The sequence below is a fragment of the Tyto alba genome, unplaced genomic scaffold (genome assembly GCF_018691265.1).
Source record: "Tyto alba isolate M040663 unplaced genomic scaffold, T.alba_DEE_v4.0 Super-Scaffold_27, whole genome shotgun sequence".
Taxonomy (NCBI): Eukaryota; Metazoa; Chordata; class Aves; order Strigiformes; family Tytonidae; genus Tyto; species Tyto alba.
The window spans coordinates 9,030,504-9,046,917 of record NW_024881301.1 but is presented as its reverse complement, the minus strand read 5'-3'; the positions used below and the strand labels follow the sequence as shown (position 1 = coordinate 9,046,917).

General features: G+C 37.6%; 1 protein-coding gene across 2 annotated transcripts in view; it reads left to right on the top strand.

Moving 5' to 3' along the window:
• Nucleotides 1-16,414, top strand: part of YES1 (YES proto-oncogene 1, Src family tyrosine kinase) — a 51,674-nt gene that overhangs the window by 21,140 nt on the left and 14,120 nt on the right. For both annotated transcript variants that reach the window (XM_042798116.1, XM_032987694.2), the window contains exon 2: nucleotides 12,651-12,923. In XM_042798116.1, coding sequence (XP_042654050.1) covers nucleotides 12,659-12,923 — 265 coding nt within the window. In that variant the 5' untranslated portion in view covers nucleotides 12,651-12,658. The remainder of the gene's footprint in view (nucleotides 1-12,650; nucleotides 12,924-16,414) is intronic.

The following is a 16,414-nucleotide window of genomic DNA, read 5'->3' as shown; positions in this document are numbered from 1 at the left end:
ACATTTAGAGGCATTAAGTTCATAAAAGTGGTGAGGACTTTAGGAATTCTTGAAGTTTAGAAGACCAGAAAAGGAATCCCATTTCTCCTGGATGGGGAGCACCTCTAACTTTCTCTCAGATACAGCTTCCTATTTAAGCTTGTAAGAAGTGAAAAATAGGAGGTTCTTCTGTATTTATAAACCTCTAGTTTAGATCAGTATAAGAAGAACCAGAACACTGAAATGAATAAGAAAACCAGTAGAGTGGCTAACTTACTAAAGTTGTCGGTTGTGTTCACTTTGCACATCTTCAGAGAGTAGTGTCTGATTACGTGTTTTACGTGTTGCTGGCTAGTTCATGCTTGGATTGTGTTGCCTGCATGGTAGGGAGTAATCTGAGCTGCTAAAAATGCTAAATTAGAGGGAAGACCCATTGCCTAATATGGAAAGCCTTTTAAAAAGATGAACAGAAAGCTGATGTCATTTTTAATGTATCTTTAGAAGATGTCGGAAGACTTCAACATTTTTTTGAGCTGTATTTTGGTAAACCACCCCATCAAAAGAAGTGCTGAGATGGTTTCTCTTTGCTTCACTTCATCAAATAAGAACACCCTCAGGAAAAGTTTGTCTTTGACATCTTTTTCAGAAATGCTTTTATGAACTGTGTTTAAAGCTCTTTCAACAGTTGTAAGTGTTAGAGGAAAAATCAGCAGAAGATGAGTCTAAAGGAAAACCAACAAGGAATGGTAAGCGTATGCTATGTGGTTTCCCATTACATGCTATCATTGTAGGCTTGGTACACCTCATACATGTCACTATAATTGCTAGTCTGGAGCTGGAAAGAGTTGAGTATTTTCATTCCTTAGGCAGATGAAACAACATGAATGTGAGGGAAAGTAACACCTTGGTTTTGAAAGGAAATAATTTTTGAAAGAACTTTTCTGTTGAAGACAGAGGATGCACCTACTTTGCAGGAGCCAACCCTGGCCTAGGACAAGTGACTGTAACCTACAAATAAGCCAGTTTTGCCTCCCAAGGCAGGAAGAAAGTGAGTGCTTTCCTTCTGCAGTGTGCTTGCTGAGGTGCAGCAGAAATGTCTTTCTCCTGCAGAAGCAGATGTGCTTGGAAGGTAGAGCTGCTGCCTGGCTGAGATCTGTGCATGTTGCAAAACATAGTGCCAGGTGCTCTCAGGGTAGATGATGAACAGGGCAATGGAGTATTGGAGATAATTGTAAGGAGCCTTGGGTAGGGCAATGGTGAGACTCTTACTGTGTCCTGTTGTCTCCATTTTCAGATGAGAGAGATATTTCCCTCCATCCCACCCCCACTCCCAAATTTGTCTGAAAGCTCCATGATTGGAGTAATCCAGATTAGTTAAGAGTCATGACTATTTAATACAGATAAATTATTATCATACTTCTAGCAAGAAGGATGTGGGCCATGCTTTCAGGATGTAGAAATTTCTGTTCTAAAGCAGTATTGAAAAAGACCTGAGAATCCTAAGGGACAGTGGCTGCTGCCATAATAGATACTAGAATCTCAAATGGGCCCGAGTGAGTGTCCTGAAGTTCAACAAGGTCAAGCACAAGATCCTGCACCTGGGTCAGGGCAATCCCCGGTATCAATACAGACTGGAGGAGGAACAAATTGAGAGCAGTCCTGCATAGGACTTGGGGATACTGGCAGATGAAAAATTGGACATGAGCCAGCCATGCTGCTTGTAGCCTAGAAAGCCAACCATAAAAATCGTGGCCAGCAGGTTGAGGGAGGTGATTCTGCCTCTCTACTCAGCTCTGGAGAGACCCCTGGAATACTGCATCCAGCTCTGGGGTCCACAGTGCAAGAAAGACATGGACCTTTTGGAGTGGGTTCAGAGGTGGGTTGTAAAAATGATCAAAGGGTTGGAACACCTCTTGTATGAGGACAATCTGATAGTTAGGGTTGTTCAGCCCAGAGAAGGGAAGGCTCCAGGAAGACCTTACTGTGGCTTTTCAATATATAAAGGGGGCTTATAAGAACGATGGAGAGACTCATTACTAGAGCCTGTAGTAACAGGACAGAGCTGATAGATGCCCCCCATCCCTGGAAATATTCAAGGTCAGGTTGGATGGGCTCTGAGCAACCTGATCCTAGTTGAAGATGTTCCTGCTCATTGCAGGGAAGGGCGGGGGAAAGGGGAGGGGGTTGGTCTAGGTGACCTTTAAAGGTCCCTTTCAACCCAAACCATTCTGTGAAAGAAGGATTAAGAAATACCCTTTATCTGGAATACCCTGTCTGTTCCTGGTGATCCCTGTTAATGGGAGGCACTGAAAAAACTGAGGGACCTTGGAGAAGATGAGGTGGTTTGTGTGACTGGAAAGCCCCTTGATAGGCTGGAGTTCAGTGGGACTGCATCAGTCTTGCCTAGGGGAAGGTTAAAGTGAGCTGTCATCTGCTTACACATGGAACAGAAATGGAGAGGTGGGGGAGCTCCGAGGCTAAGGAGTAACAAGATTGCCGGCTGGATGTTGGCATTAAATTCAGATGGGAGGTGATGCAGGTACTTTTAGTAACTCGTCCAGTGTGGGTGAACTTTCCATAACAGGTCACTTTGAATGAATTTGAGTATGTGTGTACATCCAAAACCATAAAAAGATAAATTAATTTAGGGCAGCCTTATGGCCTCTATTGTACAAGATGCCTGACAAGCTAATTAAGGTAATTTCTTCTGGTCTTCTTGCCTGTGAACACTATTATATCTGTCAGTATAGAAAGCAATAGAACAGCAGTAATGATAGCTATTAGGGTAATAATTCTTGTTTAGTTAAAATGTCATCCAGCTCTTCCCTTTTAATAAGGGTGTTATTTAGCAGGTGTCATCTTTTTTTTTTGTTTAATTTTGAATTTCTTTACAATTTAATTGTACTTTTCACTTGGGTTTTTTATGTACAAAGGAAAACACAAGCTATTGAATCATGAAGAACAGTGTACATGTGTGATTGTAATTGTTTATACATACTTTTTGTTTTAGTCAAAAGGTTGGTATTTTCCATCTGGCTTCTTGAAATTCCTGTTGCTCAGAAAAGAGCTAATTGCTGAAGGAGATTTGGATATATGGCCCTTGAATAAATGAGCAGCAATGTTTTGTCAGTAATTGAGTGTAAATACTTTAATTACTGATTTTTGTTAACATGCTAATCATGTCAATTATATTTGGATAAAATAGCACTGAGAATAAAGGGGATTTTACTTTCAATTTAGGGTGACATTTGGCAAACAGTAGCTGGGAAAATTCATCTTCACAAAGCAGGTATGTGCAAATGTGAAGTAACAGTGTGTCAAACACACACCAAACAAATTATATCTAAGTTCCATGAGATTCCATAGCAGTACTCCTATGCTGTAATTTCAGTGGATATAACAGTCATTTATTATAGGGTCTTTTTCTGATTCATCTTTTAAGTTCTTGTCACTGTTTCTTTCCTTTATATTTCTAAGTTGAAAAAATTAAGTTGCAACTGGATTATTGCTGATATTGAATTGCTCTCTCATCTTAAAATGTAATTGCCATTTCAGCTGTGTGCCTGGCTGAGAAGATGAAAAATACTATAGATTCATATGAATTTCACTATCTTTGAATTTTTGGGAGCTTGCAAATGTTGTAGTCCATTTTTCATATGTAGTTCATAGTTGAACTTTGAAAGAAATTACATTTTCGTAAGAGTTTTTCAGAGCAAAAATGCTGCAAATTGTTCTTCAAGTTTTACTTGACTTTTTCTGTAATGCAAATGTCCCTTGGGAAGGCGGTTTGCACGTTGCCTGCTGTGAGACCCAGAAAACAGAACTCTAGTTTACTTCAGTAAACCATATTTATCAGTTGCTTTTCCAATAACTTTTGGAGGCATCTTTTAAAATAATATACTAAAATAGAATGGTTTAAAACTGAGTGTATGAAAATGTTCTATGATACCAGGCATACTTTTTGTTGTTTTCCAAACAGGATTCAGTGAAAGCAGAATTTTTCTATTTATAAATTGGTTCCTAAATCCTGTCTGAAATGGGCTAGATAGCTTTGACAATGTATGATATGCATTTTATTGTAATCTGAAACAATCTTTTGGCCAGACTTCTTGAATATATCAGACTTCTGTTTTTTAAGATAATTGTAATTATTTACAAATTAATAAAAATAGCTATTACACTAAAAAAAAAACCAACAAAACAAAACAGAATAGTCCTTTTCTGCTTGCATTTATTTATTGACTGTGTACTTAAACATTTGAGACAATAGAGCAGCAGTAGTGCTGTCTAGACAATATATTGGTGGTTTTGTCTGTGGTCTCATCTGTTGTCAGAGAAAATGACTTTGTGTGGTAAAGACTTGAAATTGTATGGCTAGACATTGTAACTCCAAATTTTAAAAGCGGTCTCATATATGTATTTTGGCACAAAAAATTATTTTTGTGATTCTGATATTTTAGTTAAACTCTACCTTGTGATCTTGACCACTGGAATAAAGAAAATTAATCCATCAGTGTTGTGTATTTTGCCTCATCTGCCTTAGGTTTGTTGACAGGTTTATTGTTGAATGTACAAAAGCACAAATTATTTTTCACTCTTCCTGGATGTGAACAATATTCTGACTTCAGTGAAAATTCAGAATAGATCCTGAAAACAAAATTTCTTAAAATAGAATTTCAATTTAGCAATTGGTAGGTTTTTAAAAATTAAGTTTAAACATTTAAATTTGACATATTTTCTCTGCTGTGCTCTGGAAGTTAGAAGCAGCTCCCTCTGGCTGTCAGGTACCCCCAGCTAGGCTCTGAACTTACTGCAGGTGGGTTTGAGGTGTTGTGTATTTTTGTTTGTTTGTTTTTTTCCACCTAGCATCTTTCTCTTGTGCTTTCTGTTGCCTTTTACACAGAGTAGGCAGCTTCCAGTTGAAGTGGAGATTGCTCATGTGAACACCTGGAAGACAAGGAGGTGAGGTTAATGACAGGAGTGTGCTTTTTCAGATGCCTGAACAGCTTTGATAAGGAAGCCTTCCTTGTTCAGGTGTATCAGTCTAAAAGTCATGCTGCTACAGTCATACTTGGAAGATCTCAGTCCAGGTCTTGGCTGTGACATTCACCCCCCGTGGCTTTTCAGAAGCCTTGTCTAGAACAGAAAGTTATGATGTTTAAATCTATGTCGTTAAAATAATAACTGTTTTCTTGAATACAATTATTCTGGCTTAAACTAAGCAGCATGAAGCAATTCAGGTAAAGACATATACTAGAATGCAAATCCTGTGCAGAAGTTTTATCAACATACTAGTAGTGCCCTGTGTATAGTCCCCTACTATATAGTGCCCTAGTTTAAACTCATAAGGTAGGGAACAGCTGTAGGACTTCTCTTATGTATCAGAGTCCTTAGTCTCTGACTGTGGACTTTCTGAGCTACAGATTGGTGGAGGCTGGAGCAGTCTGTGCTCACCCTGCTCCTCATCTTCCAAGGCATCTCCAGCTGGTTACTCATTCTCCAAAGAGATAACCTCATTCATTGTCAGAGTTCATGCCCAGGCCCATGGTGAAGGAAGAGCTCCTGGTTAGAGGGAAAGGCCACTACTGAAGACAGGATACTGAACTAGATCCTCAATTAGAAAAGTCTTTAAAATTACAGTAGGCTTGCTTTCTGCTACGTCTAGTCTGTTTTTCCTGGCCAGTTATTAGTCTGATTGGAAAAACTACCTTTTCTTTCTATGCTCATGTACATCTGGTCAAAGGAAACATCTGCTACCTCTGATAGTGTAGGCGAAAGCGATTATAAATAAACAAACACAATTTTATGAGTGTATTTTGCAGAGCCAGCCGCGTGTCATCCATAACGTGATCATTATCTCCAATATGCTCCTGCTTTATCTGCCTGTCTTTAAAATGAAAGTCTGCCTCTACAGATTCAGGTCCTACATGTTAAGGTCAGATAAAAGGAAGATGTGACTGAGAGGGAAATCTGAGAGTGCTCACATCTCTCCTGACTTTGCCTCACTGATAATCCTTAATTCCATATTTTTTATTAGAACTTGTTGCAGTAGTTAATTTTTCCTTCAACTTGTAACCGGGCATCCAATGGGACCTTGTAGTTGGATGGTAGGGCCTGGTGTGGATTGGTGTGAGGGTTGTACTGCTTGCTGGGGCAGCTCCATCTCCTCCCTGTTAGTTCCAACAAGGACAGTAGGTGTTTCTTCAGGAAATAAGCCTTTGTCTGGGATAATTCAAATTGGAGGCCTGGAAATCCTCAGACTGCTTCATAGATATGATGTCCAAAATCTGACATATCTGAGCAAGTCTCCCACATCGAAGACATTGAAACCTCAGAGGAAGTACACTTCCATCAAATTTCTTGTCTTCCATTCAAAAAAAAAAAAAAAGTCAGGAAGTCGTGGAAGGATATTGAAGAATTCAGGGATCTTTTTTAATGCAATTCCTGCTTATCCTAATTTTCCAGGTAATGTTTTGAGATCTGATATTACTTCAGAGCACAGTTGTTGTGATCTTGTCAGCCAGGTAACTAGATCCTCCAGTAGAAGGATCAGTCTCAATCATTAATTTAATGCACATTTAAAATCCTGGTTCCTGTAAAAAAACATGGACAAGAATAGAAATATGTAATGTTTCCAACAGCTTTTAACTTTGAAATACAAAATGTTCAACTAAAAAAGCAATTTTATACTCATTGTTTTCTCCTTCTTTTTATAGAGTCCTCTGTTTGTTCCACTGGGTTTGCTAGCTGTAGTTTTACTAGCAAACAATCTGGGGTTTGTTCTGCTTTATGAAATCAAAAGCATTGCCATAGCAGTCCCAGAATTTTTCCTTTAATATGTTTATATAGTCATAATAAAAGCAGGACTTGGTCTGTAGAAACATTAGGATCAAAATTTTCAGGTTGCATTAGTGATAAAGAGGATGTTTCTTTACTTTTAAATATATTATTAGTGTATGAGCAACCTAATCACTAATCATGCTGTTACGGTTATTTTTCTGGATAGAAGTGCACAAAGATGTATAGTAAACAATGAAACCTAAATCCTTGCTTCAGTGTGTCTCTTTTTTTAAATACTTCTTCCTTTATCTTCATTTTTTGCTCCTTGTTAGATCGTTAATTACAAGGTCATGTCAGGTGCACTTTAAATGCATAAGGGTATAGACTCTAATACACAAATATTACACTAATGTTATTGCTGCTTCTATAACTGAATCCCGTAGAACATCGTTCTTTGAAATGCCATGGTAAAAAGGAAACTACAATTTATGACACCTCATAAAAGATAAATTATATCACATAATAAAAACTGCCAAATTTTTAAAAAATGCATATACTCTGTAAAGAACACAGGGCAATTCTTTAGTTTATTTTCCTTTACAAACATGGTGTGTTGCTTTGTAGACAAGAAAGCCCACCCATATTTTCATACCAAAGCAGTGACTGCTGCTTTGTCCATCAGCAGATGGACTGATTTAGTTGGATGCTACAGTATTGGCCAAAGGGGTTGTTAGCCTCTTTTCTGGTTTTCTTAGTTTCTTTCAGTGTATGTCACTTCTAATAAATGATTTTTTGATACCACCAGCTGTTTGGCAGATGCTTTGCATTGCTTGCTTAGTGTACAAAAAACCAGTATAGGTTGCGTGTGTCCGGTGACATACGGAGTCAGATCTGCACTTGTTTGAGCAAATAGTCAGCTGTCAGCTAATGGATCCATTAGCAAACTTTCCGCAGAATATCCTGTCTTCATCACTGCATGAAATTTTAATAACTTTAAATCATTACTTTAGTTGAAAGTTAAGAGGACCTTTTTGTAAGACACTTTTTTCATATTTGAGAAGTGAAGGTGCTTCTTTTCTTGACAGAAACAATTTAATTTTTTTGCTGACATTGAGAAGTAAAGATAGAGCATCAGTGGAAATCTTCAATTTCTTTTTTGGTCTTTTTATTAGCAATTTGTGACTCTCAAATGAAATTATTTTGTATGTTATGTAGCATGGGGAGGTTGTGTTTTAAGGTTTTATTTGGTTGGTTTTAGGCAGGAGGATATTTGCAATCTCGCTTTGTCCTTCTGGAAAGAGATTTGATTTGCTTGTTCTTCTAACTTGGCTCTTTATTCATAGTGAAAAATTACTTACATGCTTTTTTTGGGTGTATGAACAATTTCAGTAATCAAAAGGAATGGAAAAAAGAAATGTTGCAACCTACCCTTCCCCTTAGTGATTTTCTTTTGCTCTGCCTCTTGCATTTAGTTCTTGTATGGATTTAGTACCCTGTTTAGTCTAGGGATTGAAGAGAGAACAGATCCCTAAACAGTCTTTACCTTTGCAGTGCATTGGAATGGGTACATATGGCTGTCGTTCCTGCCCTTACATCATGATGAAGGGATGTGCTATATCATAACAAAGTGCAAGATCAGAATAGTACCTCCAGTTGTCCTCAAGTTGAAACTCTTAATTTTTCTTATATTTTTCTAGCGAACGGGTTTTGTTACCAAATCCGTTACAGCAAGTGAAACAAAGGTGAGGCTCTCCCAGCTTTTCTTTTGGAGGGTTTCAGAGGCTAACATCTAGCTCTCAAAATCTTGATGCCAGTGGGTAGAGTATGGGGATAAAATGAATATGGTGTTTAGAGGCATTTACAGACTGCTTTGCTCTGAGGCAGCTAGCTGTAACAGATTGTCAGTTTATCCACCTGCGTTAAAACCACCTCTTTCACTGAAAGCTCTAGCATCTTCCTTCATGCCAGTAGGAGACCTTTTCTGAAGCACTCCCAAGAACCTTATGTCCCAAGGAACCAATCAGGAGATAACTTCTGTAACTATCAACTGGAAAGAACAAAGAGACATTGGATGAACAAGTGGTTCCCTTGTGGCACCCATCTCTCAGGGCTGGGTGGACGAGGCTGCAAAGACCCTGAGGGAACTGTTTTTCAGTATCCTAGGATATGATGGCTCTTGAGGAAAAACTCATTTTTCTTGGGCTGGTAGATCATTCTTCTGAAAGGAAAGCAGGAAAAAAACCTACAGACTTTACTAGCCACACTTTTCAATTGTTGTTGAACAAAGCTTTCCTCGTGATCTGGCACTCTGCTATAAAATGGAGTTGGGAAGATAAGAGGGCAGCATTGACTTTCTTGGAGCTCTCTTGTTTGTCAGAGGGGGTTATTAAGGGTCCTCTGTCATTGTCTGAGGTGTTTGTAGAGTATTGAACAACAATGAACTTTTGCCCTTTGTATGACTTCTCTAAAAAGCCCAAGTCAAATTAGATGTCACTAAAATCTCATTTAATGACTGGAGTACTCTCATTTTTCTATTGATTTTTGTGGGCATCCTGCTAACCTTCAGCTGTTCTTCCAGTAATCATTTTAGCTTCTGTTTCTTCCTGAAAACATTCTAACATAGGATTGTTTTCATCTAGAAAGCAGAAGATGACATCTGTGCTTTTAGTCCATGCCTTTCTGAACATGGTTTTCTGATAGACATCAAGCAAGCTGACTCCTCACTCACACCCCCCCCCGCCCCCCCAAACCTGTGGGCACACTGATCAGAACCAATGGGAGAGTATTTGTTTCAAAGAAAGAGCAAGCTGCTGAAGTTACCCAAGTAGTTTGCTTCAGACACTAGTCTAGTCTAAAATAATTATTTAACTAATGGGATATCAGTGGCTTGTGAATAACATACCTTGGGCCAAGACTTCTTTGAACACAACTACAGAGCAAACAGGAACTATTCATCTGTATCTATTTCTAGAAAGAGTTCAGTGCTTCAGAAAGAGAGCCATGAATTTTATGGCAGAAATGCATTCCTTAATATTTTGTTGCTGATGAGACAAAGCACGATAAAAACAGTTGTAAAGTTATTTCACTTACATACATTTTTTTGATAACAAATGAAGTACCAGAATACAACATTGTATACCAGCTACTTAGGGATTTTTTTTTCTTTATTCAGTAATTTATTACAAGACTAAACACTAATAAGTCGTTGGGGTTTTCCCCCCATAGGGTGGACAATCATTTTTCCCTTCCCTACTACTCACTCTTGCTTTATGTCATCTTCCCTCCCCTCATTTCTCTAATTCCACCTCATGAATGCATACCCAGTAGTTTATAGTAATTTCCACCTATGTTGTTGACTTTTAAAAGCTAAGGAGTTTGTTTCCTTAATTTTGTTTCGTGGGTATGCAGTTATAAAAGTAGAGCTTTTAAAAATTTTGTCTGCTTATTTCTGAATGTCTTTCTCTTTGAAGTGCTGATTGAAACTTTGTTGTTAATCTCTTTGACCCCTAAAAGAAGATTACCTTAACAGTGAAATGGCTGGGGAGGGAAGAAGCAAGGAATAGGCTGACTCTATTTTTCTGGAAGGAATCCAGGTCTTCAATAAGGGCTTTTCTTTGCAGCACTCAAGTGTATCAGTGGTGACTTCTGCTGCTGACCACAGCTTAAGCGGGTGAGCACGTATGGGTGATAGCAGTTACAACTGCAGTACAGGGTAGCCTTTTCAATGGCCATTTGATCAAATGAGCAATAGTGTGAGTAGATTCCAGCAGTTTTAGCAGACTTGATAAATTATTTTATATCTTTTTTTTTTTTCCCTTTACATCTTGAAGTCTTCTCAGCCTGTTACAAGTCAACCAAATGCCAGAAGTGAGGGAGGAAAAATATTTGTGACAAACACTTAATCATGCAAATGTCCATATATTTCCCTTTTAATCTACTTTATTAACTTTAGTGTGCTGGACTTTTGAATTGTGTGTGATGCTTAACTTCCAGCCACAGGCAAGGAATCGGTGCTATTAGCAAAGACATTTTTGTAAAGGTGATTGGTCTTTTAATCAGTGCTAGTAGAGAACTTTGCAGTTTTTTAAAGAAAATCAAAGAAATAAGCCTCAAAATAAGGCAAGAATTCACAATAGGCAGCTACATGGCAAAAAAAGTAGCTCAAATTACAGTGTCTCTTTTCAGTGGTAGAGAAATTAAAAGGAGGTGATTGGGTGTTTGGTTGACTTGTATCATGAATTAGTAACTGGCTTTTCTGCTGTAGATTGTCAGGCATCTTTTGTAAGGTATTTAGACACATTACATTCTTCATCCGTGTATTTGAGTCTTGCTTTATTAACATTTGTGCACAATTAGTAAGTTGGCAATAATAGAATCAGAAGTGAAAAAAAAAAAACAAACCATAAGGTGTGCTTTTGTGATGATTTGTTATTCCGTAGAAAACTCTCAGATGGGATTTGTAGAAATGCAGTTATCTGACTTGGTTGCTGCTTGTTTCTTCACCAGTAATTTTATTACTTTACAGCATTAGAGGCTGAGTTGACAGGGTGAATATTCTTTAATCTTTATGAGCAGTAAATTTCATATGGTATTTTGCTGGCTATGGACGTTTTTTCCTGGAACTCTGATTCACTTGAAGAAATTATAGTATCTTTAATATTGTAATGGTTATTATACAGGGGGAAGGAATTAGGTTCTCTCAATGTGACTATTAAGGTGGTATTTGTTTAGTAAGATTTATTTTATTCTATATTTCTGTGTCTAATAGTTAACAAGGTAAGAGAGACTTGAAAAGCAAACAAATACTTAGACACACAGGGGGAAACATTGTGTTTCCCTATTTGTCAGAATCCATGAAACTATTGCTGTAGTTATCATAAGAAGTATTTTTAATGCTTTCAGACTGCTGCTGTTTTGTTTTGGTTTTTTTTTTTTTTTTTTTTTTTAACTGATTCATTAGAGAATGTGGAGCAATTGATTTCTGATTTTTGTGGAGGTTTCTACTTTTGAAGTTAAAGTAGATTTTTAACTTTTTTTTTTTTTTTCCTGCCAAGAATATAAGAATTTTCATGCTAGACTAGTGCTGCATCTAATAGAGATTCCTGTTTTCTTCCTGATATGTTTCCCAGCTGGGGTAAACCAGAAAATGCCTGCTATCAGGTGTTACCACCTGGTGAATGGCAGATGGTGACTTCTTAAGACACATCTCCTCTCTGATTACCTGCCATCAGCAGGTAATAGGTGTCCCTCTAGTACACAGCTCTGGCACAGTCTGCCTGTAGTGGGAGCTGGTGGCAGTCTGGGGCTGTCTGGGCTATAAATTATAACTTGACTGGACACAATTCAGTTTCTAAAGCACTACTGATGCTTTAATTACTCTTCTAAATTTTTTTTCGAGAGCTGTATTTCGGGCTGGCAATAGACAATAACTTATCTAGATCTTCAAAGGCAGTTGTAATACCACCAGCGTGTCACGACCTTACTGCAGAGGTGCTTAAAAAAGAAAGCAGGAATGCCCCACTTGTTTTCTTCATATAATTGCTTTGGATTTGCTTCATATAATTGATTTGGGATTTGTCTCCTCTTTTTTTTTTTTACCATTTACAGTTCACCAAGGAACTGGGATGAAGAATAATCCAAATGTACTGTTAGTATGTGTTGTTGTAAGGCAAAATAATTATGTCCTCTCTAATCTGGGAATTACTTTTATTCCAGAACACTTTTTCATCAGAGTTTAAAAATTGCACCTGGGAGCAATTCCTCTGTGTTGTTTTGGCCTTTTTAACAATTAATAAATCAGCATTTTCAGTAACTTCTTGGGAATCTTCTGTGTTAACTATCAAAAGAGTCAACAGAGAGATGAACTTATTTTTTTCCTCTCATTCTCACAGAAGCAGCCATGGGGTGCATTAAAAGCAAAGAAGATAAAGGTCCAGCCATGAAATACAGAACTGATAATACCCCAGAACCAGTTATTTCCCACGTCAGCCATTACGGATCAGACTCCAGTCAAGCAACACAGTCACCGTCAATAAAGGGATCAGCAGTTAATTTTAATAGTCATTCCATGACTCCTTTTGGTGGGCCGTCAGGAATGACACCCTTTGGAGGAGCATCATCTTCATTTTCAGCTGTGCCAAGCCCATATCCTAGTACTTTAACAGGTGAGTGTTACATAAAATGCTGCTACTATTAGTGGTGTTGTTGTTATTATTATTAAAGCTTGACAGTAATACTCAAAAAAATATTATGACCGCTTGCCACACAGAAGTAAATTGCAAATTTAAAATAAATTGTCTTTTAGGGATTTCTGATCTTCAGTATCTTTACTGCTGCGATTCACTAGAGACCGGGTCTTGGAAGTTGGTTGTTTTGGCTTTTGTTTTTGGGAGGGGTTTTAGGATCACAGCAGAGAGAAATTTAAGACTTAGTAAAAGCAGTAATGGGAATAGTTGAAGCTGCTGAAGGGATGCACAAATGGCTTTAAGCTTTTGGAGAGAGGTGCAAAATGAAAAACACTTCAAAATCAGGAAATTGATATTTAAAACTGATTTTCAGACTCATTTGATTAGCTGTAAGTTACTTACATTAATGCAACATTGAATCTGTTAATTTATAAAGCTAAACAAGATATGCTGTATTTTCTGTGTCCTTTACTATATGAACAGTGTGTGTGTGAAATCAAAAAGCAGAATTCTCATTGTTGGTGGCCACATTAAAACCAAAGTTGAAAATGTAAAGAGAAAATTTACAAGGCTCAGGGACCTTCTTGGCTGAGATAGAAAGTCTCCAAAGACAGCATTTTAAAGAAATATGCACATTTGATATTATAAACCCACATTTAAAGCAAAATCTTAAACTTCATTACATAAACACTGATTTCGTGCACATGGATAATCTAAGTAGTTCACTTAGTTTTGATGGATATTTTTAAGAGGAAGTTGTAATTTATTCTTTTTGGAGAGAGAAAGGAAAAAGTAATTTATTCTAGAAGCTTTGCACAGACTCTTCACAAAACATGGTAAATAATTCCTTATTAGTTATTTCTAGTTTTCCCACAAACCTCTAACGTTAGCACAATTATAGTGCTTAAATGTTTGCTTCGTCACAGTGGCATTTAAAATCTTTTAAACACGGGAAATTTGAGACCCGTGAAAACCCACTGTGTCCTTGACATTAAACAGTTCAGAAAACCAAACCAAATATGAGTTGCCAGGTAATGATTGCCTCATATTCCCTTTTTGGGAATTCATTTAAAAATGAATAATTAAAATGAGCATCTATCCTGTCTCAATTTTTTTGAGCCAGCTCAGAATCCCCATTTTGGACTAACATATGCAGAAATAAAAGAAGGGCAGCATTTCTTTTTTATTCATTAGCTCCACTGAGGAAAGTTTATTGTGCTTCATCTCCTCCAAGAACCTCTGCATATTCCTTCTTACTGGATCTGGTTCTCTGTTCACATGGGAATCTCCAGCAGTGCGTGCAGGCACTCCTGGGTATTACCAGACATCAAGGATGTAGCCCCCCGCCAGATACCACAAATCCTTTGCTGCAGAGACCAGAAGGGATGTTCTCTTGCCTGTCCTTGTTCCTGCTGGTAGTTAAGCATGATCTTGGACCAGAGTCAACGGAAGAGACTTCTAATGAAAAGATAGTCTAATATCTCATCAGCATGAATTCAGTTCTCAGCAGGCAGACTGATTTGGGTGAACACTCCATCATTTTTCCATCAGGTAAAATGATACTGGATATGTAATTATTCTTCCTCATTTTATAGAGCCAGCCAATCCACAAACACACACACTCTATAAATCAATCAATCAATCAATCAATCTGCACCAGCAATTGCTTGGTACATTCAGTACCGATTTTCAGATCAATCAAAATTGGGTGTTTTTGTGAATGAGTAAGATGACAAACTTCCTCTGACTGTAAGCTTTTTGTATTTGTGACAAGTAAAACACTGGATCACACTCTGTGGCCCTTTGTTTCACAAGAGAGGAGAATAGATGGGCTTGTCAAACGGGACATAAGTGTCAGTAGTATTTATCCAGTCCATCAGTGATGTGTGACAAGGGATGATATGGTTGTCATCGTGGCTTGTAGTGAGGCTGAAAAGAGTTGAGCAATCTTTTATTCCTCTATACCAGAAAAAGAGAAGAAATCTGATATAGTCACCCTGCTTCTGTATTATGCAATCTCAGTAACAGATACTTTGAATTCATAGAATATTATTGAAAATCAAAACAGAAAAATGGCCACTGTTCTTGGCTGCCATGAAGCTCTATAAGCACTAGTGCTCTGTAATCCTCATGCTGAACAAGAAAGTTAAGTCTTCTCTCCAAAACCAGTCCCAGATTAGAGGACGGGAATACTGACCTAATGAAAGGATAATGTCTGAGGGAAATGTTATGACCACAAATAGCTTGAACATCTAAACTAGATCACCTTGCAGTGATTCACAAAGAAAACGGCTGCAATAGACGTCAAAAATCATTTGAGCCTTATCTGTTTGTTTAAAACATTCTGTGCTGACACTGTTCACCTTAAGGATTTTGTTATTTTTTGCTATGAAATAAATAACACTTGTGAGAATAAAAAGAGGTTTTATGGTAGCTGAAGTGTTGAAATCAAAACTTTCCAAGGATTATATGTTAGCTTTTCCAAGAGTACACAATATTAATAATTACTTATTGCATTGTTTTCATTTGAATCCATTACTTTGACTAGTGCTACACTGACTAGAGGAGTTACTCTGTCTCTTGTACCCGTGTTAGTATCTTTCTAGATGTTGTACAGTTTGTTTTGAAGTTCTTGGAGTCTCTCAGTTTCTTTATATGCAGATAAAAACTTTTGTGATATTGTGACTCAAGAGTATTGATTTATTTCATCTGCTGAAGAACTCTCCAGGGATGGTTTATTTCCATAACACTTGGTTTCTGTTTGAGCAAATGTGATATGTATCCCCACAATGTTCTTGTTCCATGTAGCTGTTTGTGTCATCAAAATAATGCACTAATGTAGTAATGCAGGTAAAAATTGGTAGAACTCTGTTGATTTTTAACTTAGATTAGGAATTATTAACTTTTAGGGTATATTCTAATTATTTTTCAGTTGATAAATCACACTTTAAAAACCCCCCTCAATTACTCTAACCTGTGGGGATTTTTTTTCTTTTTTTTCCTAGAGGAACTGTAAATTTATTCCCGGCTGAGGCCTGCTGAGAGACTGTAATCACAGGAGGAGTCTAAATCAAATGAAAATATTCAAGTGATTAGGAGACTTTACATCAGAAAGTGTACACTGCAAAAGAATATTAGATGTAGACAATACCTGTTGCCTTATGCATTCTTCCTTTTTGATCATTGTCCTGTTAATTGTGAGAAAGTATAGAAAGTTTTCCTACTATAAGTATAGGAGCCTCCCTCACATAAGTATCCTGTTTGTGGGACATGTTCAACAACGTGCTCTATACCAGAAGTGGCATGGGGAAGCAAATTGGTTAGGGTTGGTGGAGTGCAGCTGCTCATCCTGTGATGTATCTTGGTCCTTGTTCTCTGGTGTAATGCACTGATGGATCATCCTCAGCAAGGCTCTGCTTCACTGATGGGGAGATTTGACTGAATTAGAAAAAGCATCAGTCTTGAACCAG